Raw genomic sequence first — 15227 nt, forward strand, 5'->3', positions numbered from 1 at the left:
ATCAATGCGCTTTGTTCCTCCAATCTGGATGCTATAATTTCACCAAAATAGGGTTTGGAAGAATATCTGGCAAGCGTCCACGTCTATGAAATCGTCTTTTCTTCTCAAGAAAAAGCACATCGTCTATTCAAAAGTTAAAATAATTAAAAAACTGAAATATTTCATATCAACAAAATAACAAAATACGGAGTTGTGAATTACGTATTACTGACATTAGGCCTTTGGAAAGAGAAAGCATTTTCCCTCGTTTACTGATTTGTATCATTGGAAGCCAGGTTTTCAGAGGCTTCGTTTCCTAATTGCCGCCCGGTGTGGGAGGAAAGATGCTTCTGAGACCCGGCCCCAGCTCGGGGGTGAGGTCCGAGCCCCCATCGCAGGTGCTGGGTGGTGCGAGGCTGAGGGGTGGGGCCGCTGGCTGGGCTGGGACCCTGGGGTGCTTTAGCCCCCCCCCCCCCGCCCTGGGTGCAGGGTCCAGGCACCCAAGGTTCCAAAATGGAGAAGGAGAGGCCATGTTCCCTTCAGTCCAGAGAATTCTGGGGTACAGGGGAGGGGTCCGGCGAGCTGAGCGCCTGCGGCAGGGCTGGCTTCTGTGGTCTGAGCTCCAGTCTGAGAACAAGTTGAAACTGGGTAATTGCTTTAAAATGTAAGACGACACTGCCACGGGGGCTCTGCTCCAACGTGAGGTCAGCCTCACGGCCGTGATGCTTCTGCTCTGCGCCCTCCCTCCACTCCCAGTGCAGCCCCCAAACCCAACTGCGCCAAGGTCTGAACCCGCGAGCTGTTGCTCCAGTGGCGTGTTGTGGGGGTGGGAGGCTGCAGCAGTTCATCCCCGCCCGCACCCAGTACCACCTCTGGGAGCAAAGCTGCAGGCGCCCAGCCAGGAAGGCTGGATCCGACCCTGTGGCCGGGCACCCAGCTCTTTGCCCACGGAGCCCCGGCCCAGGACCCCAGCATGAGAGCCCCCAACACCCGGGCCCGGCCTGTCATTGGTGAGTGCACACCCCTAGGCAGGAGGCCAGGAGGGCATGGCCGGGCAGGGGAAGCTCCTGACCCCCAGCACTCACCCCCACCAGCCTGCCCCGTTTGGTGGGCTGCCCGCCCTCGTCAGCTCCTAAAGCTGTAGTAGCCCCACGGCACGACCACCCCGTGGCTCTAAGAGGGTCAGTACCTTCACCATCAGCCCGATTTACCAAACCCAAACTCCAGTCCTGTCGTGGGGCTGGAGGTGAGGCCGCTGGGCGGGTAGGGTTGTACACAGAGCGCACTTCCTAAAGGGAGAGGCAGGTGGGGGCACCGTCTCCCACTGGCTGGGCACCCAGCAGGGCCTGGTGTAGTGTGAGGTAGTGTGAGGATGGCACTGCAGATTTGGGCTTCCAAACTGCCTGGCAGATGGCTGGTCAGTGCCAAAGACCCATCCTCCATTCTTCTCCGATAACAGACCTGGTCCTAGCTGGCAAATTCCATTCCTTGTCTCCTTGTGGCCTGGTGTGGTCAGGTGACCAAGTTCTGGCCAGTTAGGGTGAGCAGGAGTGGGTGTGACACCCCACGAAGCATCTTAGAAGGGAAGGGCCCTTGCTCCTTAGGCTCCCCCTTTCCTGCTGGCTGGAATGGGGGCACGATGGCTGGTGTGTGTGCAACCCTGCAGGACCACGAGGCGCTGCACAGAAGAGGACTGATGGCAGACCAGGGAACGGAAACTGGAGCTCCTGGCGACCAGGAGGGACGTCACCCCGCCTCTGGACTTTTATGTGAGATGCAAACATTGATGGCGTTGAAGCCAATCTCGTCGTCAGAAGCAGCCGGACCTCGTCGTAAGCACACAGTCCGTCCAGGAAGAAGCCCATCTAAGCAGGGGCTCTGGGCCCCACGGCCGAGTCCGCTGGGGAGCCGGGGCTGGGGTGGGGGTGCCCGTGAGCACGCGGTGTCCGCGGGACAGAGAGAGCTGTCCAGCACGTGTGGACTCTCGGCTGAGAGGGGGCGGGTGAGAAGCCCACCCACAGGAGCCCGCAGCTCGGGCCTCCCTCGCGCCCGGACAGTGGCTGCAGGGATCATCTGGCCCAAATTTACTTCAGGACTTGAGCTCAGTCACCTTTCGATCTGAAACTCTTGGGGCTGCTCTTTGGAGGCCTTCAAGTGCGGATCCAGCTGCGGCCGGTGCCCCGAGGGGACGGTCCCCGGACTTCCCAGCACCCACAGCGATGCTGGTACCCTCAGACTCGGCGGGGGCCGCCCTCCATGCCCCTGGTGGCCCTCGCCTAGAAGCACCGGGCAGACGTGGGGCTGCAGGAAGGTCTGGCCGAAGGGAGACGCGGGTCCGAGAACCAAGGGGCGGCGGTCATGCTGGGGTCAGCGTGGGGGGGATCAAAAGTTCACTCTTATTCCTGGTTTGTTTCCTGTCCACGGCGGGGGGTGGGAGGTGCTAGAAGGCCCAGCTCTGCTCTCTTTCAGGACGAGGGAGGCCGAAAGCTTAAAATCGAAAGCTCTTCACCCCGCAGCCACTTCACTAAAATCCCCGCCCCCAGCCCCGTGTCCCCCTCTGGCCAGTTTGGGACTTTGCTCTGCACCGGGGTCCCAGGTCCCCCTGGGTGCCCCCCAGGGCCCTCCTTCCTCGCCCAAAGAGGCAGCCGCCTCCAGGCCCCAGGTTCAAGCCGTTGTTATCTTAGGGTTTCTCGTACCCACGGCCGACCACCGCCACGCGCCACTCGCAGCCGGCTGGACCGTGCCCCCGAGGACGGACAGCGCGGCGAGTCCGTGGCCCTGAGCCAACAAGTCCGAGGGGCTCGGGCCTGGGGGCGGGGGGCATGTCACCAGGACTCTGTGGCGGGAGCCCGCTCCCCCGAGGGAGCCATGGGTTCTGAGAGGGGCACTTTCCGGGACCAGACCCGCGGCGGGACGGAGGGGTGGGCAGGGGCCTCGGGCAGCTCCCAGGCAGACCCCGTGACGTTCTCTTGGTGCACAGAGGAACCAGGCCGGCAGGCTCAGCCAGAAAACGGCGGAGCCCCTCTGGGTCCCTGGATGCACCTGGTGGGGCACCTAGCGCCCTCGGATTTGGCGAAAATGTGGAAGGTTGAGGCTGGAATGAGCAGGTTTTCTGGAAACAAAAGCTGTTCTGCTCGGTCTCCCCACAGGCAATTTTCTACCACGCGACCCCCGCGTCCTAGGACGCTGTGTCCAGCCCACGAGCCCACACTCGGCCCACGCAGCCCTCGTGTTCGGCGCGGGTTCCACTGAGACCTCCTGGCAGCTCTGAAATCACTGCCGGGGAAGGCCTGGCGCCCAGCGGGCGCTTAGACATGAAACACAAGCACGTTCCCTGATGACGCGGCTAAATTTGCTTCCACAGACCAAGGTGAGAGCAGAGAGGGGGTCTCGGGCCAGGCCACCAAGGGTCCCTTACACCAGCGGGCCCCCCGCCCCACGAGGGCAGGACCCGGGCCTTGGTCTGATGCTGGCTGTGGGACGGGGCCCCTTCAAAGGGCCAGGAAAGTGGCATGAATTTGCCTGGCGTGGACCCCAGGCCAATTACAGAGCGACCCTCCCAGAAGAGTGGGGCACAGCGGTGACTCCCTCCTCGAGGGCCTGGGGACCAGGAGGGCCCCTGCAGATGCTCAGCTGGGCCCCTGCCCTCAAAACTCAAAGGCTCCCCGCCGAGACACCAGCCATGGGCTTGGAACACTCGCCCCAGACGAACCCTGAGCACCAGTGACGAGGGTGACACTGACCCCTGGGCTCCAGCACCGGCTTCCAGGCAAATCCCAGGACAACCGTGGGAAGCCGGGCCCACGTTCCAGGAAGCAGGTGCTCCCCTGCCCGGGCCTGGGGGTCGGGCTCTGCTGGGCCCTGGGCCGTGCATCTCTGGGAAGAACTGGCGCCAAGTGCGCACGGAGACCCGGCCACGGCGAGCTCCAGGGGGAGTGGAATCAGCAGGAAAGCCAAGGCAACTACGCAGGTGTCCTGTCCAGGCTGACCCAGGCCTCCTGGTGGCAGTGGCCTTGGTGGGCTTGCCACCTCAGGGGACCATCGGCCCGGGGGCCGCACCTGCTGCCCGGATCACAGGATAAACAAAAGGGCTCCCTCTGCATTCACGGCAACAAGGGGTAAGCGTGTGGAGCACAGTTAAGGTGCTGCGGCTGCCCAGGACCGCCCCCCAATGGGGCCCAGAGCCTGGAGGTGGCAGTAACCGTCCCTTAGAGCTGTCCGGACCGGGCCTGGTGCTGCCTCCCAGGACGGCCTGGGACTCCCACGTCCGCTGCTCTCAGAGTCAGCGTTACCTCTCCCGCCCCGGCTCTGGGGCACCGCTGTCACCCCGTGACCTCTGACCCCGCCTCCCCCTCTGACCCCTGGGTTAACTCACTCATGGGCAGGCCGCTGGGGTCTTCCTTGGGGACGGCTGAGTCGGCTCCAGCACCTCCCAGGGCAGCTCCAGGCTCCCGGGCCCCGGACGTGGGGCTGGTCAGAGGGTAGGGGATGCACTGGAACCCGCTGCAGAGGGAGGGCACCCAGCGGGTGACGTGGGGCTGCAGGGGACGTGGGGCCCCGGGGCCGGTCCAGGGAGGAAAAGGGCCAAGGCGGCCACTCTGAGACCAGGAGGAGGGCGTCTCACGGCAGCCCCGGTCTCCCTGCTCGGCCCCACGTCTGATGGTGCCTGGTTTCCCCTTGGCCTCTGCCGGACTGAGTGTGTCACGTCCCCACGGCCCGCAGCGTCCTGGCGGGAGTGGGGGCAGCGCAGGAGGGGCTCTGGGGGGAGCGGTTCCGGTCCTTCCTCCTCAGAGTCCAGGAGGGACCCCTCCCCCCACGGTGTCACCCGGGGTCACCCTTACTCACAACGGGGTCTGGATAGGGGTCCGCATGTGGCCGTCGTCCACTCTGAAGAAGCTGACGTCCGAATAGGCTGCGAGCTGCACGTACCTGACGCCCGCGGAAATCTCCAGAACCCGGCCGTCCTCGCCTTTGCGGGGAGAGCAGGGCTGCCGAGGGCCGAGGGCTGAGGGCTGGCGCCCCCCGCCCCCCATCTCCCCGGCCCTGCTGGGCCTTCACGAGGCGCATCTGCAGCCGGGCGTCCGGCCGGGCAGGACGTCCCCAGGCCAGGCCCCCGCACTCCTGCTCCTCCCCAGCCGTCCGCCCCACCTGGGAGCGTCGAGCCCAGTTCTGGGCTGCAGGGCACCGCTGTGCCTCTGGCCCCGGCCTGTCCCTGCTTCCGGACAGCCTCGCCTTGCTGGCTGGCCTCAGGGCTCCCCTGGCTATGTGCTCAGGGCTGTGGGGGACGCTGGCGAGCAGACACGTCAAGGACTGCTCCTCGTGCCCATCACCCATCTCCCACCTTGGCCGGGAGGATGGGCTCTGTCCCACTTGCCCACCCTCCTGCCCCAGGCACCCAGCACGGGCCCGGTCAAATGCACTTGGGTTCAGAGGCAACGGGCACTGACCAAGGCCAGCGAGGGCCCCGGGCAGCCTCCGGTTTGCAGATCTAGAAAAGGAGACATGCGGGGCAGGTGTCAGGACTGGGTTGACTCGGAGAGCGAAGGGCCCAGTGTCGTGTCAAGACCAACGGCGGTGGGGTCGGCTTCCGTTTCTGGCCCTCCCACTTGAAGCAACCAAAAGAGCCCTCGAAATACAATGAGACCTTGGTTTTTCAAGATCCTAGACTTCAGGCAAGGACCGTGGTCCCTAAAAGATGGGAAACAGACCATGTGGACTCCACAGCTGCCCAGGTCTCTGCCCGGGAGAAAGCACGGAGCTGGTGCAGACAGAGATTGGGCAGGAGAGAGGAGCAGGGAGGACAGGACCCCAGGTCAGTGCACAGGTGGCGGGAGAAGAAGAGCAGAGGGCCTGAGGCCTCACAGGACAGAGGTTGGGCCGGTCCCGCTGGCCAGAGGTCTCAGTAATGGGGAGGGAGCAGCTTGGACCAAGCCCTCCTCCAGACCCAATAAATCCTAAAACCAAGACCTGAGAGGATCAAACTAACTCAACTGTGTCTGAGGGCAAAGCTCAGAATGTCTATAGGGTTATTCCCTTCTGGCACAGTGGGTTAAGGACCTGGTGTTGTCACTGCAGCAGCTCAGGTCACTGCTGTGGTCTGGGTTTGATCCCTGGACCAGGAGTTTCCACATGCTGCAGACATGGCTGGAAAAAAAAAGAATGTTTATAGGGACACAGGCGTGTCTCACTCCCAAGGTAAAATTCACTAGGTTCAGCACCCAAAGGTTCCCAGGCGTGTGGAGAAGGCAAGAAAGCGTAGTTCATAATGCAGAGGCCGGTCTGTCCGCTGAAACCAACCCAGAACCCACACAGATGCTAGCACTCGCAGAAAAGGACATCTCTCAAAACGACTGTCACAACTGTATTCCATGTGATGAAAAGTTAAGTAGAGACATGAAGATAAAAAAAGAAAAAATCTGAATTAAGAGATGAAAACTACGTGACGAAAAACACAGTGGAGGGACCAAAAATGGATTGGATATTGCCGAGAAAGGGTCATGAACTTGAAAACACAGCTACAGAAATGACCCAAAAGAAGCGTGGGGAGAAAGAAGCGGGAAGGGACAGGAGGGAACAGGAGGGGGGGAAACCACGACAGGGTGACACATGGACTCCTGGGGGCTGAATGGGGCAGAGGCCGTGACAGAGACCCTGTCAGAAGAAATAAGGGCTGCGAGATCCCCCAGTTTGATGAAAACCGTAAACCACCAGATCCAAGAAGTGCAGCAGATTCCCAGCACAAGAGCCACATGGAAAACGACACCAGACCACACCGCAGGCAAAGGATCGAACCCCCGAATCCCGATGAGGAGAGAACCTGAGAAACAGCCAGAGGAGGAGGGCAGGTGTCACAGGGCAGAATCTCAGGGGAGATGGCACAGACAGGTGACACCAGGAGGCACGGGGACATGAGCCACGATCCTGTGCATGGTGACAAAGCCAGTCAAAAGGAAACCCGTCACCAGTGGACATGTGTGACAAGGACGGTTAAAAGGTACATCCTTCAGGCAGAGGGAAAATGGAGCAGATAGAGAGCTGGACACGGGGAAGGAGGGAGGACCAGAAGTGGCAACTGCGTTGGCAAACAGACCACATTTCTCTTTCTGTTTGTTAAATACTCTTTAAAAGGTAAATGAGGAGTTCCTACTGTGGCGTAGGGGGTTAAGAATCTGATTGCAGCAGCTCAGGTCATGGCTGCAGCTCCAATTCAATCCTGGCCCAGGAATTTTCATATGCTGTGAGTGAGGCCATTAAAAAAAACAAAAAACAAAAAACAAATAAATGGCTGTTAAAACAAAACTAATAACAACGTGTTATACAGCTTAGTAGGCGCATGAATGTAAAATGTGCAGAAAACAACAGCATAAAGATCGGGCTTTTTCAGGAGCTCCCTTCGAGGCTCAGCAGGGACGAACCTGACTAGTATCCATGAGGACGTGGGTTTGATCCCTGGCCTTGCTCAGTGGGTTAAGGATCCGGCATTGAGAGCTGTGGTGTAGGTTGCAGATGAGGCTCAGATCTGGTATTGCTGTGACTGTGGTGTAAGCTGGTGGCTGTGGTGTAGGCCGGCAGCGGCAGCTCTGATTTGACCCCTAGCCCAGGAACATCCATATGGCGCAGGTGCGGCCCTGAAAAAAAAAAAAAGAAAAGAAAAGGTTGGGATTGTAGAAAAGGAAGCATATACTGTAAAGCCCTTATATTATTCAGGAAGTGGGATGGTAATACCTGAAAGTAGGTGCTAGGTTAAAGACGTATAATGTAAAATTTATAGCTACCCCTAAGATGACAGAGCAAAGGGTTCCACTTGATAAGCCAGCAGAGAACATAAAATGGAATCAGAAAAAATACTCAATGAATCCCAAAAAAGAAAGTAACAGAGTATAAAGAAGGAAAAACAGCTGAGAAAAATAGAGAACAAGTAGTGAAATGCTGTTTGAACCTCTGCTATATCAGTAATTGCATTAAATGTGAATGGTGCCTATACTTCAGTTAAAGGAGAGAGGGTTAGATTAGATAAAAAAGCAAGACCCAGACTTCCCATTAGGGCTCAGTGGTGATGAACCTGACCAGTATCCACGAGGAAGTGGGTTTGATCCCTGGCCCTGCTCAGTGGGTTAAGGATCCAGCATTGCTGCAAGCTGTGGTGCAGGTCACAGATGTGGCTTGGATCTGGCGTTGCTGTGGCTGTGGTGTAGGCCCATAGCTGTAGCTCTGATTCAACCCCTAGCTTGGGAACTTCCCTATGCCACAGGTGTGGCCTTAAAATAAATAAATAAATTTATTAGTTAATTACATTGAAAGAAGTGAAAGCAGAAATTGTCAAAAACACAAGTATAACTAGAGATTTCAATATACCACTGTCAATGATGGATGGAGTAAGCAGACAGAAAATCAGCAAACTCGACAAGAATACCAACAAAATTCACCCGATTGACATTTACAGAATATTCTACCCAATTCCACTCGAGCAGAATTCACACTGTTCTCAAAGTGCACACAAAATAGGTCATATTCTGAGCCATTAAACTAGTCTCAAAAAATTTAAAAGAATTAAAGACATACAAAGCATGACTATAACCGCATGGAATTAAATTAGAATCAATAACAGAAAGATTGCTGGAAAATTTCCAAATACTTAGAAGTGAAACAACACACTTCTTCATAAACTTTTGGGTCCAAAAAGAAATCAAAAGGGAAATCAGAAGCTTTTTGAATTGAATGAAAAATGAAAGCACGACATATCAAAAATTGCAGGATGCAGCTAAAGCAGTACTGAGGGGGAAATTAATAGTAATAAGCTTCTATATTAGAAAAGAAAGGTCTGAAATAACCTTAGAAACTTCCCACCTAAACTAAGAAAGGAGAATAAATTAAACCCAAACTAAACAGAAGAAAGGAAGTAATAAGATCAAAACAGGAATTAACGAAATAGAAAAGAAACAGCAATAGAGAAATCAATGAAACCAAAATATGGTAACTGATAACTTCCTGCTAGACTAGTCAAGAAAAAAAGAAAGAAGACACCAATCATCCACAGTGGGAAGAAGAGAGGTGATCTAGGTGTATTAAGGGGGGAGCAAAGGAATGCTATAAACAAGCTCATGCCAAGAAATGTGACAACCTGGAAGATGTAAACCGCCAAAGCTCACTCAAGAAGAAATAGAAAATCCGAAAAGCCTTGTATCCAGAAGAAATGGACTCAGTCGTTAAAAATCTTCCTACGAAGAAAAGTCCAGGCCCAGATGGGCTTCATATTGAATTCTTCCAAACATTTAAGAAAGAAAGAACACTAATTCAACACAAACGCTTCCAGAAAGTTGAAGAGGAGGCTACTTCCCCAACGTGTTCTACAAGGTCGGCGTTACCATAGCCCAAAACCAGACGAAGGCATCCTAAGAAAAAAAATCAAGATCAATAGCCTTATAAACAGACATGCAAAAATTCTAAACAAAATTTTAGCAAATCAAATGCCCACATCATTCAATGAAGGGAAAGAACAGACTTTAAAAAGAACTCTCAATAACTCACAATAAAAGGACAAACTTGCCCCAATTTTTAAATGGGCAAAGATAGAACGGATATTTCCCCAAAGGAGATGTCCGGATGGCCAGTCAGTGCTCTATCGCTACTCATGGGGGAGACGCAGATGAGAAACGGGAGAGGCCACCTGTGCCCAGACGGATGACAGACCAGGAGACAGGAGCAAGCACTGAGGAGGGGGAGCAATGAAAACCCTCTGCCGCTGCTGGCGGGGATGAACTGGTGCCAAAAAAGAAAGAGAACACATCCAGGAGCTCCTGCCACGGTGCAGGTTAAGAGTCTGACGACATGGAAAGAGAAAGACAAATACCACGTGATATCACGAATGAACCTACCTGCAGAGCAGAAACAGACACACAGATGTGGAGAACAGATGTGTGGTTGCCAAGGGGGAGGGGGAGGGGGAGGGAGTGGGATGGGCGGGGAGTTTGGGGTTAGGAGATGCAGACTGTTGCATTAAAAATGGATAAGCAATGAGGCCCTGCTGTACAGGATCGGGAACTCTATCCGATCTCTTGTGGATAGAAGATAATATGAGAAAAAGAAGGTATACATGTCCATGTCCGGGGCACTTGGCTGTACAGCAGAAATTGGCACAACGCTGTCGGTCTAGGAGTTCCTCTCATGGCTCAGTGGTTAACAAACCCAACCAGTATCCATGAGGATGTGGGTTTGATCCCTGGCCTTGCTAAGTCGGTTAAGGATCCCGTGTTGCCATAAGCTGTGGTGTAGGTTGCAGACAAGTCTCGGATCCTGCATTGCTGTGGCTGTGGTGTAGGCCGGCAGCTGTAGCTCCGATTAGACTCCTAGTCTGGGAACCTCCATATGCTGCGGGTACAGCCCTAAAAGGACAAAAAAAAAAAAAAAAAAGAGGCGGGGGGAATCTGACTGCAGTGGCTCGGGTCACTGCAGAGGCATGATTTGATCCCAGGCCCCGTACAGTAGGTTACAGAATTCAGCGTTGCTGCAGTGGTGGCTCAGTTCAATCCCGGGCCTGGGAGCTTCCATATGCTGTGGGTGTGGCCAAGGGGGAAAAAAAATAAAAAGATGAGAACGCATCCAGACTGAAAAGGAAGAAGTAAAATTGTGTTTATTTGTAGATGACATGAGCTTGTGTCTAGAAAATCCTGGCGTTCCCGCTGTGGTGCGAGAGGATCGGTGGTGTCTGCAGGGCCAAGGCTGCAGGTTCAATCCTTGGCCCCGCACAGTGGGTTAAAGGATCCGGCGTTGCTGCAACTGCAGCTCAGATCTGATCCCTGACCTGGGAATTTCCATGTGCCTCGGCTGCAGCCAGAAAAAAGAAAAGAAAAAAAAAAAAAAAAAGAAAAGGAAATCCTAAGAAATCCTCAGAAAAAAACTGGCAGAGCAAATGAGTTCAGCAAGGCCCAAGGACACAAGGTCAGTGTATAAAAACGAATTGTCGTCTAGCAATTTCTGAAGATAAAACACTTCTGCTTAGAATAGTAGACTAAACGACTTATTAATAAACAAATCATAATTAAATAGGTTATTAATCATGTATCAATAAATTTAATAAAAGTGCGAGGCCTACCCACTGAGAATTACAAACGCTGATGAAAGGAAAGAGAAATGGACGAAGGCTGTTCCGGGCAGGAGTCAGAGGATCCAGCGCTGTTGAGGGCAGCTCTCCCGCCAGAGTCAAAGCATCCCTAACGAAGCCCCAGAGGGCTGGCTTGCTTCTGGTCGGCCAGAAATTGACAAGCCGATCCTAAACTATTTATATGGAATCTCGAAGGTTCCAGAAGAGCCAAGACAATATGGAGAAAGAACAAAGTTTTTTCTTTTCGTCCTTTTTTTATCCCCAGGCCAGGGGTCGAATCGGAGCTGTAGCTGCCCGCCTCCACCTCAGCGACAGCAACGTGGGATCCGAGCTGCGTCTGCGACCTACACCACAGCTCACGGCAATGCTGCATCCTCAACCCACCGAGTGAGGCCAGGGATCGAGCCCGCGGCCTCACGGATCCCAGTTGGATTTGTTAACCACTGAGCCACGGAGGGAACTCTGAGAAAAAACAAGTTGAAGGAATTCTCCAATCTCAAAGCGCAGCAGTCAGCTGCAAGAATCAGGATGGTCTGGCAGGGGCGTCAGGAAAGACACAGATCCACAGAGCAGAACGTAGACCCCTCACGTCCAGATGTCAACCCCCCCTCACGGTCAAGGGGCCACTTCGACAGGGGAAAGGACAGTCTTTGCAACACGCGGTGCCGGGACAACTGGAATCCACATGGAAAAAGATGAGTTTAGACCTCTTCGCCACACAAATTAACGCAAAAGGAATCAGAAAACTAAACGTAAGAGCAAAAGCTGTGGGGCTTGTGTCTGGAACACAAGAACTCGCACAGCTAAAAACCGAGGCAGACAACGCGATTGTTAAAAACGGGAAAAATACGTGCACCAACACGTCTCCGTAGGAGACACACAAATGGCCAACAAGCTGCTCGACGTTGTGCGCTTTAGGGAAACGCGGGTCAAACCCACCAGGAGAGGAAGCTGACATCCCCGGGGAGGAGAGGAGGGATCAAGCAGCCACTCTGCAAACACCTTGTCTGTTACTTCAAACATCCAAGCACAAATCTGCCACACGAGCCGACCCAGAAGTTCCACTCACAGGTTCACACCTGAGAGAAAGGAAAACACCTTTACACAAACGCCTGCACACAAATGTTCCCCGCCGCCAACAAGTGCCACGAACTCCAAGGCCACCCAGCAGGGGCGTCCGGCGCTCCGTGGACGGGATGCAAGGCTAGTGGCCCGCAAATGGAGTACAGAGCGTCACCCGCCTCGTAGGACGCCAGCCACGCGCCCTTCCAGAAAAAGACATCCGTGGCCCCTGGAGTGGAGAGCAGGGATAGGGCGAGAACTCGGGGTCTTTCTGGGGTCAAGGAAATTCTGAAACGGAATTGGTGTGGCCATGGCTGCTCAACTCTAAGCTCACTACAAAACCACCGAATCACGAATATGGACCCATTTTATGGCTTGTGAGTGATGCTACCAGTCAACCAGTTGCCGCTGATCAGACCTGGTTTAGCTCTGCGCTGTGGCTTCCTAGCCAGAGCCGTGGTCCTGCCCGGCCCTTTGCCCTTGGCACCCTGTGCACCAGCTCGGCTGCAGGGCTCATTAGAGCATCTAAAGAGCAGCCCAGACAGAGGGGGAGCTGGCCCCTCGATCACCCACGGGGGAGAGCAAGAAACCTTTCTCTTGCCAGGCAGAGTGGCTGGCCCTGTGCCCATGGGTCCCCTCTGTCCTGACTGTGAGTTGACCGAGAGGGACACACACGCACACGCGCTGCATGGCTGCCCCCTCCCAGCTGGAGGGCTCACCCACCGCCGTCCTCGCCACAAAGGCGCCCGCTGGCAACCCCAACTTGGGCACAGGCCACCTCGGCATGGCCGGGAGGCCAGCGGCCACCCGTGGCATCCTGTGTTTCCACTCAAGAACCTGACACTGGCCTCTCTTTCGGGAAAGCGCGGCTGTCTCCCTGTGACACTTACTCGTGGCGATCTCCCCATTGTCCTGCTGCAGCTCGACGGTCAGCGTGAGGGAGCACCCTTGGACCATGTCCATCACCTCTGGGCCCAAGATCACCATCCTGGTGGCTCGTGCTGGAGAGAGGAGAGCAGAGCTGCGTGGGGCCGGGACCTCCCCCCGCCCCCGCCACAGCAGCGAGCCCTGGTCTGGGTCCCACACTGCCGGGCAGGCCCCTCCCACCTAATGAGGGGCCCTGAGGAGCACGGCCCTCGGGGCTGAAAGACCGTCACTGTCACTACCAGCTTAACCCTGTCCTGGGGGTCAGCGCCATCACGTCTCATCTCAGCGCCGACTTGATCTCTAGCGCCCCAGCGCTGGGGGGACGCCCGGCAGTGTCCGGGACCCCAGGGTCGGGGGAGGGGGGCGGTTCCTGCAGGTGCTTCCACCCACTGCTCGGACTGCGCCCTGCACGCATGGGCCTGGGTCAGGAGTCCGAGGTTCTGACCAGTGACCTGAATCCCTGGCCAGACTGACCCCTGGGGCAGCACCCTTGTCATGGAACCTAACAGAAGCCCCCATGCCCAGGAGGGGGCGGAGGCCCCGGCGGTGACAGGCCACCTGGCTCGCAGGGCAGTGCAGGGCACGCAGGGTGGGGGCTGGGTGGAGGCTGTGCTGGGGGCCAGACGCCCAGAGCTCCGTGGGGGGAGACCCCTGTGACCCGGAGACCCTGGGCTGGGTGTCTGGCTTGGACCAGGACTCCCGTGGTCTGAGGTCCGATGGGGCCGCTGCTGTCGGGAGCCCAGTGAGGACAGGTCAGAGCATGCTGCGCCAAAAGGGGTTTTAGTTTCCACCTCATCCTTGCCTCCGGTCCACACCTCCCGAGAGAGGACAGCTAGACCCCGATGTGACCCCACAGGGGGACCCCGCCAGGCCAAGGGGAAGGCCAGGCGCACCTACCCACAGGGTGGCCGTTGATCCATATCCCTCGGTAGACGACCCCGGAGCAGTGGGCCATGTCGCCCAGTCCACTGAAGACGCCCCTGTGCCACTGGCCCTGCGGGGGGACCGCATGCACTCAGACCCGGCACAGCCCGAGGCGCCTAGGCGCACAGGCCTCTGGGGGCCAGAGCTGCCGGAACCCACCCGTCCTGGCAGACGCGACCTGCTTCACGAGGAGCCAGGAGGTCTGGGGACAACGGCACAAAGAGACGACACAAGCAAGACACGGCTCCAGAGGGCACGTTTTCAGCACAAAGCCCTCTGAGCCCTAAGACGCCGAACCTGTGTGCAGCAGCACGGGGAGGCCCGGGTGTGGCTGAGCTTGTGGGGCTGGGGCGCTAGGCTCCAGGATAACGAAAGGCCAATTAAAAACACAGTTTGAACCCGCACAGTGTGGGTGGCTCGCTGCACGCCCCCGCTCTGCCTCCCCCGAAGCCTGCTTTGTAAATCACACACACAAAGTGGAAGAATGATGTCAACAGCAGGAAAAATTATTTCTGTGGAAAATTTCGAGATCTTACTGCTGTTTTATCCCACCGTGAATTACTCCTATTAAAGAGGAATCAGCCAAAGGCACGCTCGGCTTCTCTCCGCTGTCCTGCACACACTCATTGGACCCATCCTCCCGAGGTGGCCGAGCAGCGGGGGCCGGGCTGCAGGTTCTGCCCCTGGGGAGGGTGCTGCGGGGCATGGGGAAGAAACACGGGCACCTTGGGCGCTCTGGAGGGGCTCTGGAAGGCCGCGGCCCCGTGGTGCTCAGATCCTCCAAAGCTGGGGGAAAGGAGTTCCCGCTGCTGTTCAGAACACAGGGTCACTGTGGCTGCAGCACGGGACGGGAGGAGGCCTCCAGCCCTGGCTCTGCACAACTGTGGCTCCCGGGTGGACAACAGCTTGCGGCTTCAGGAGGGGCCGGGCTGCCAGCGGGGGTGGCAGGGGCAGAGGCCTGGCTGTCCTGGAGTCACAGGCAGCCTCTTTCCTCCAGCCCCCAGACCCCGAGGCCACACAGGGGCTGCGTTCCTCGAAAGCTCAGCGTCCAGCGGGGCTGACACGAAGGCAGCATCCCCTGAGACCCACAGCTCGTGTCTGGGGGCAGAGGGCCTGATCAAGGCGGGGGTGGGGCCCAGGTACCAGGGCAGATGGGGGCCCCGTCTGGGCTGGGGGTGGGGCGCCTGGAGTAGCTGAGCGGCCCTGGCGCCAGTAAGGCCTCTGCGCAGCATCG

General features: G+C 56.7%; 1 protein-coding gene across 5 annotated transcripts in view; it reads right to left on the reverse strand.

Moving 5' to 3' along the window:
- Positions 1 to 15227, reverse strand: part of MORN1 (MORN repeat containing 1) — a 45066-nt gene that overhangs the window by 17658 nt on the left and 12181 nt on the right. For all 5 annotated transcript variants that reach the window (XM_047791147.1, XM_047791146.1, XM_047791145.1 and 2 more), the window contains 4 exons: positions 13967 to 14063; positions 13033 to 13143; positions 4825 to 4948; positions 4355 to 4482 (listed from right to left, as the gene is read on the reverse strand). In XM_047791147.1, coding sequence (XP_047647103.1) covers positions 4355 to 4482; positions 4825 to 4948; positions 13033 to 13143; positions 13967 to 14063 — 460 coding nt within the window. The remainder of the gene's footprint in view (positions 1 to 4354; positions 4483 to 4824; positions 4949 to 13032; positions 13144 to 13966; positions 14064 to 15227) is intronic.

The sequence above is a fragment of the Phacochoerus africanus genome, chromosome 8 (genome assembly GCF_016906955.1).
Source record: "Phacochoerus africanus isolate WHEZ1 chromosome 8, ROS_Pafr_v1, whole genome shotgun sequence".
NCBI lineage: Eukaryota > Metazoa > Chordata > Mammalia > Artiodactyla > Suidae > Phacochoerus > Phacochoerus africanus.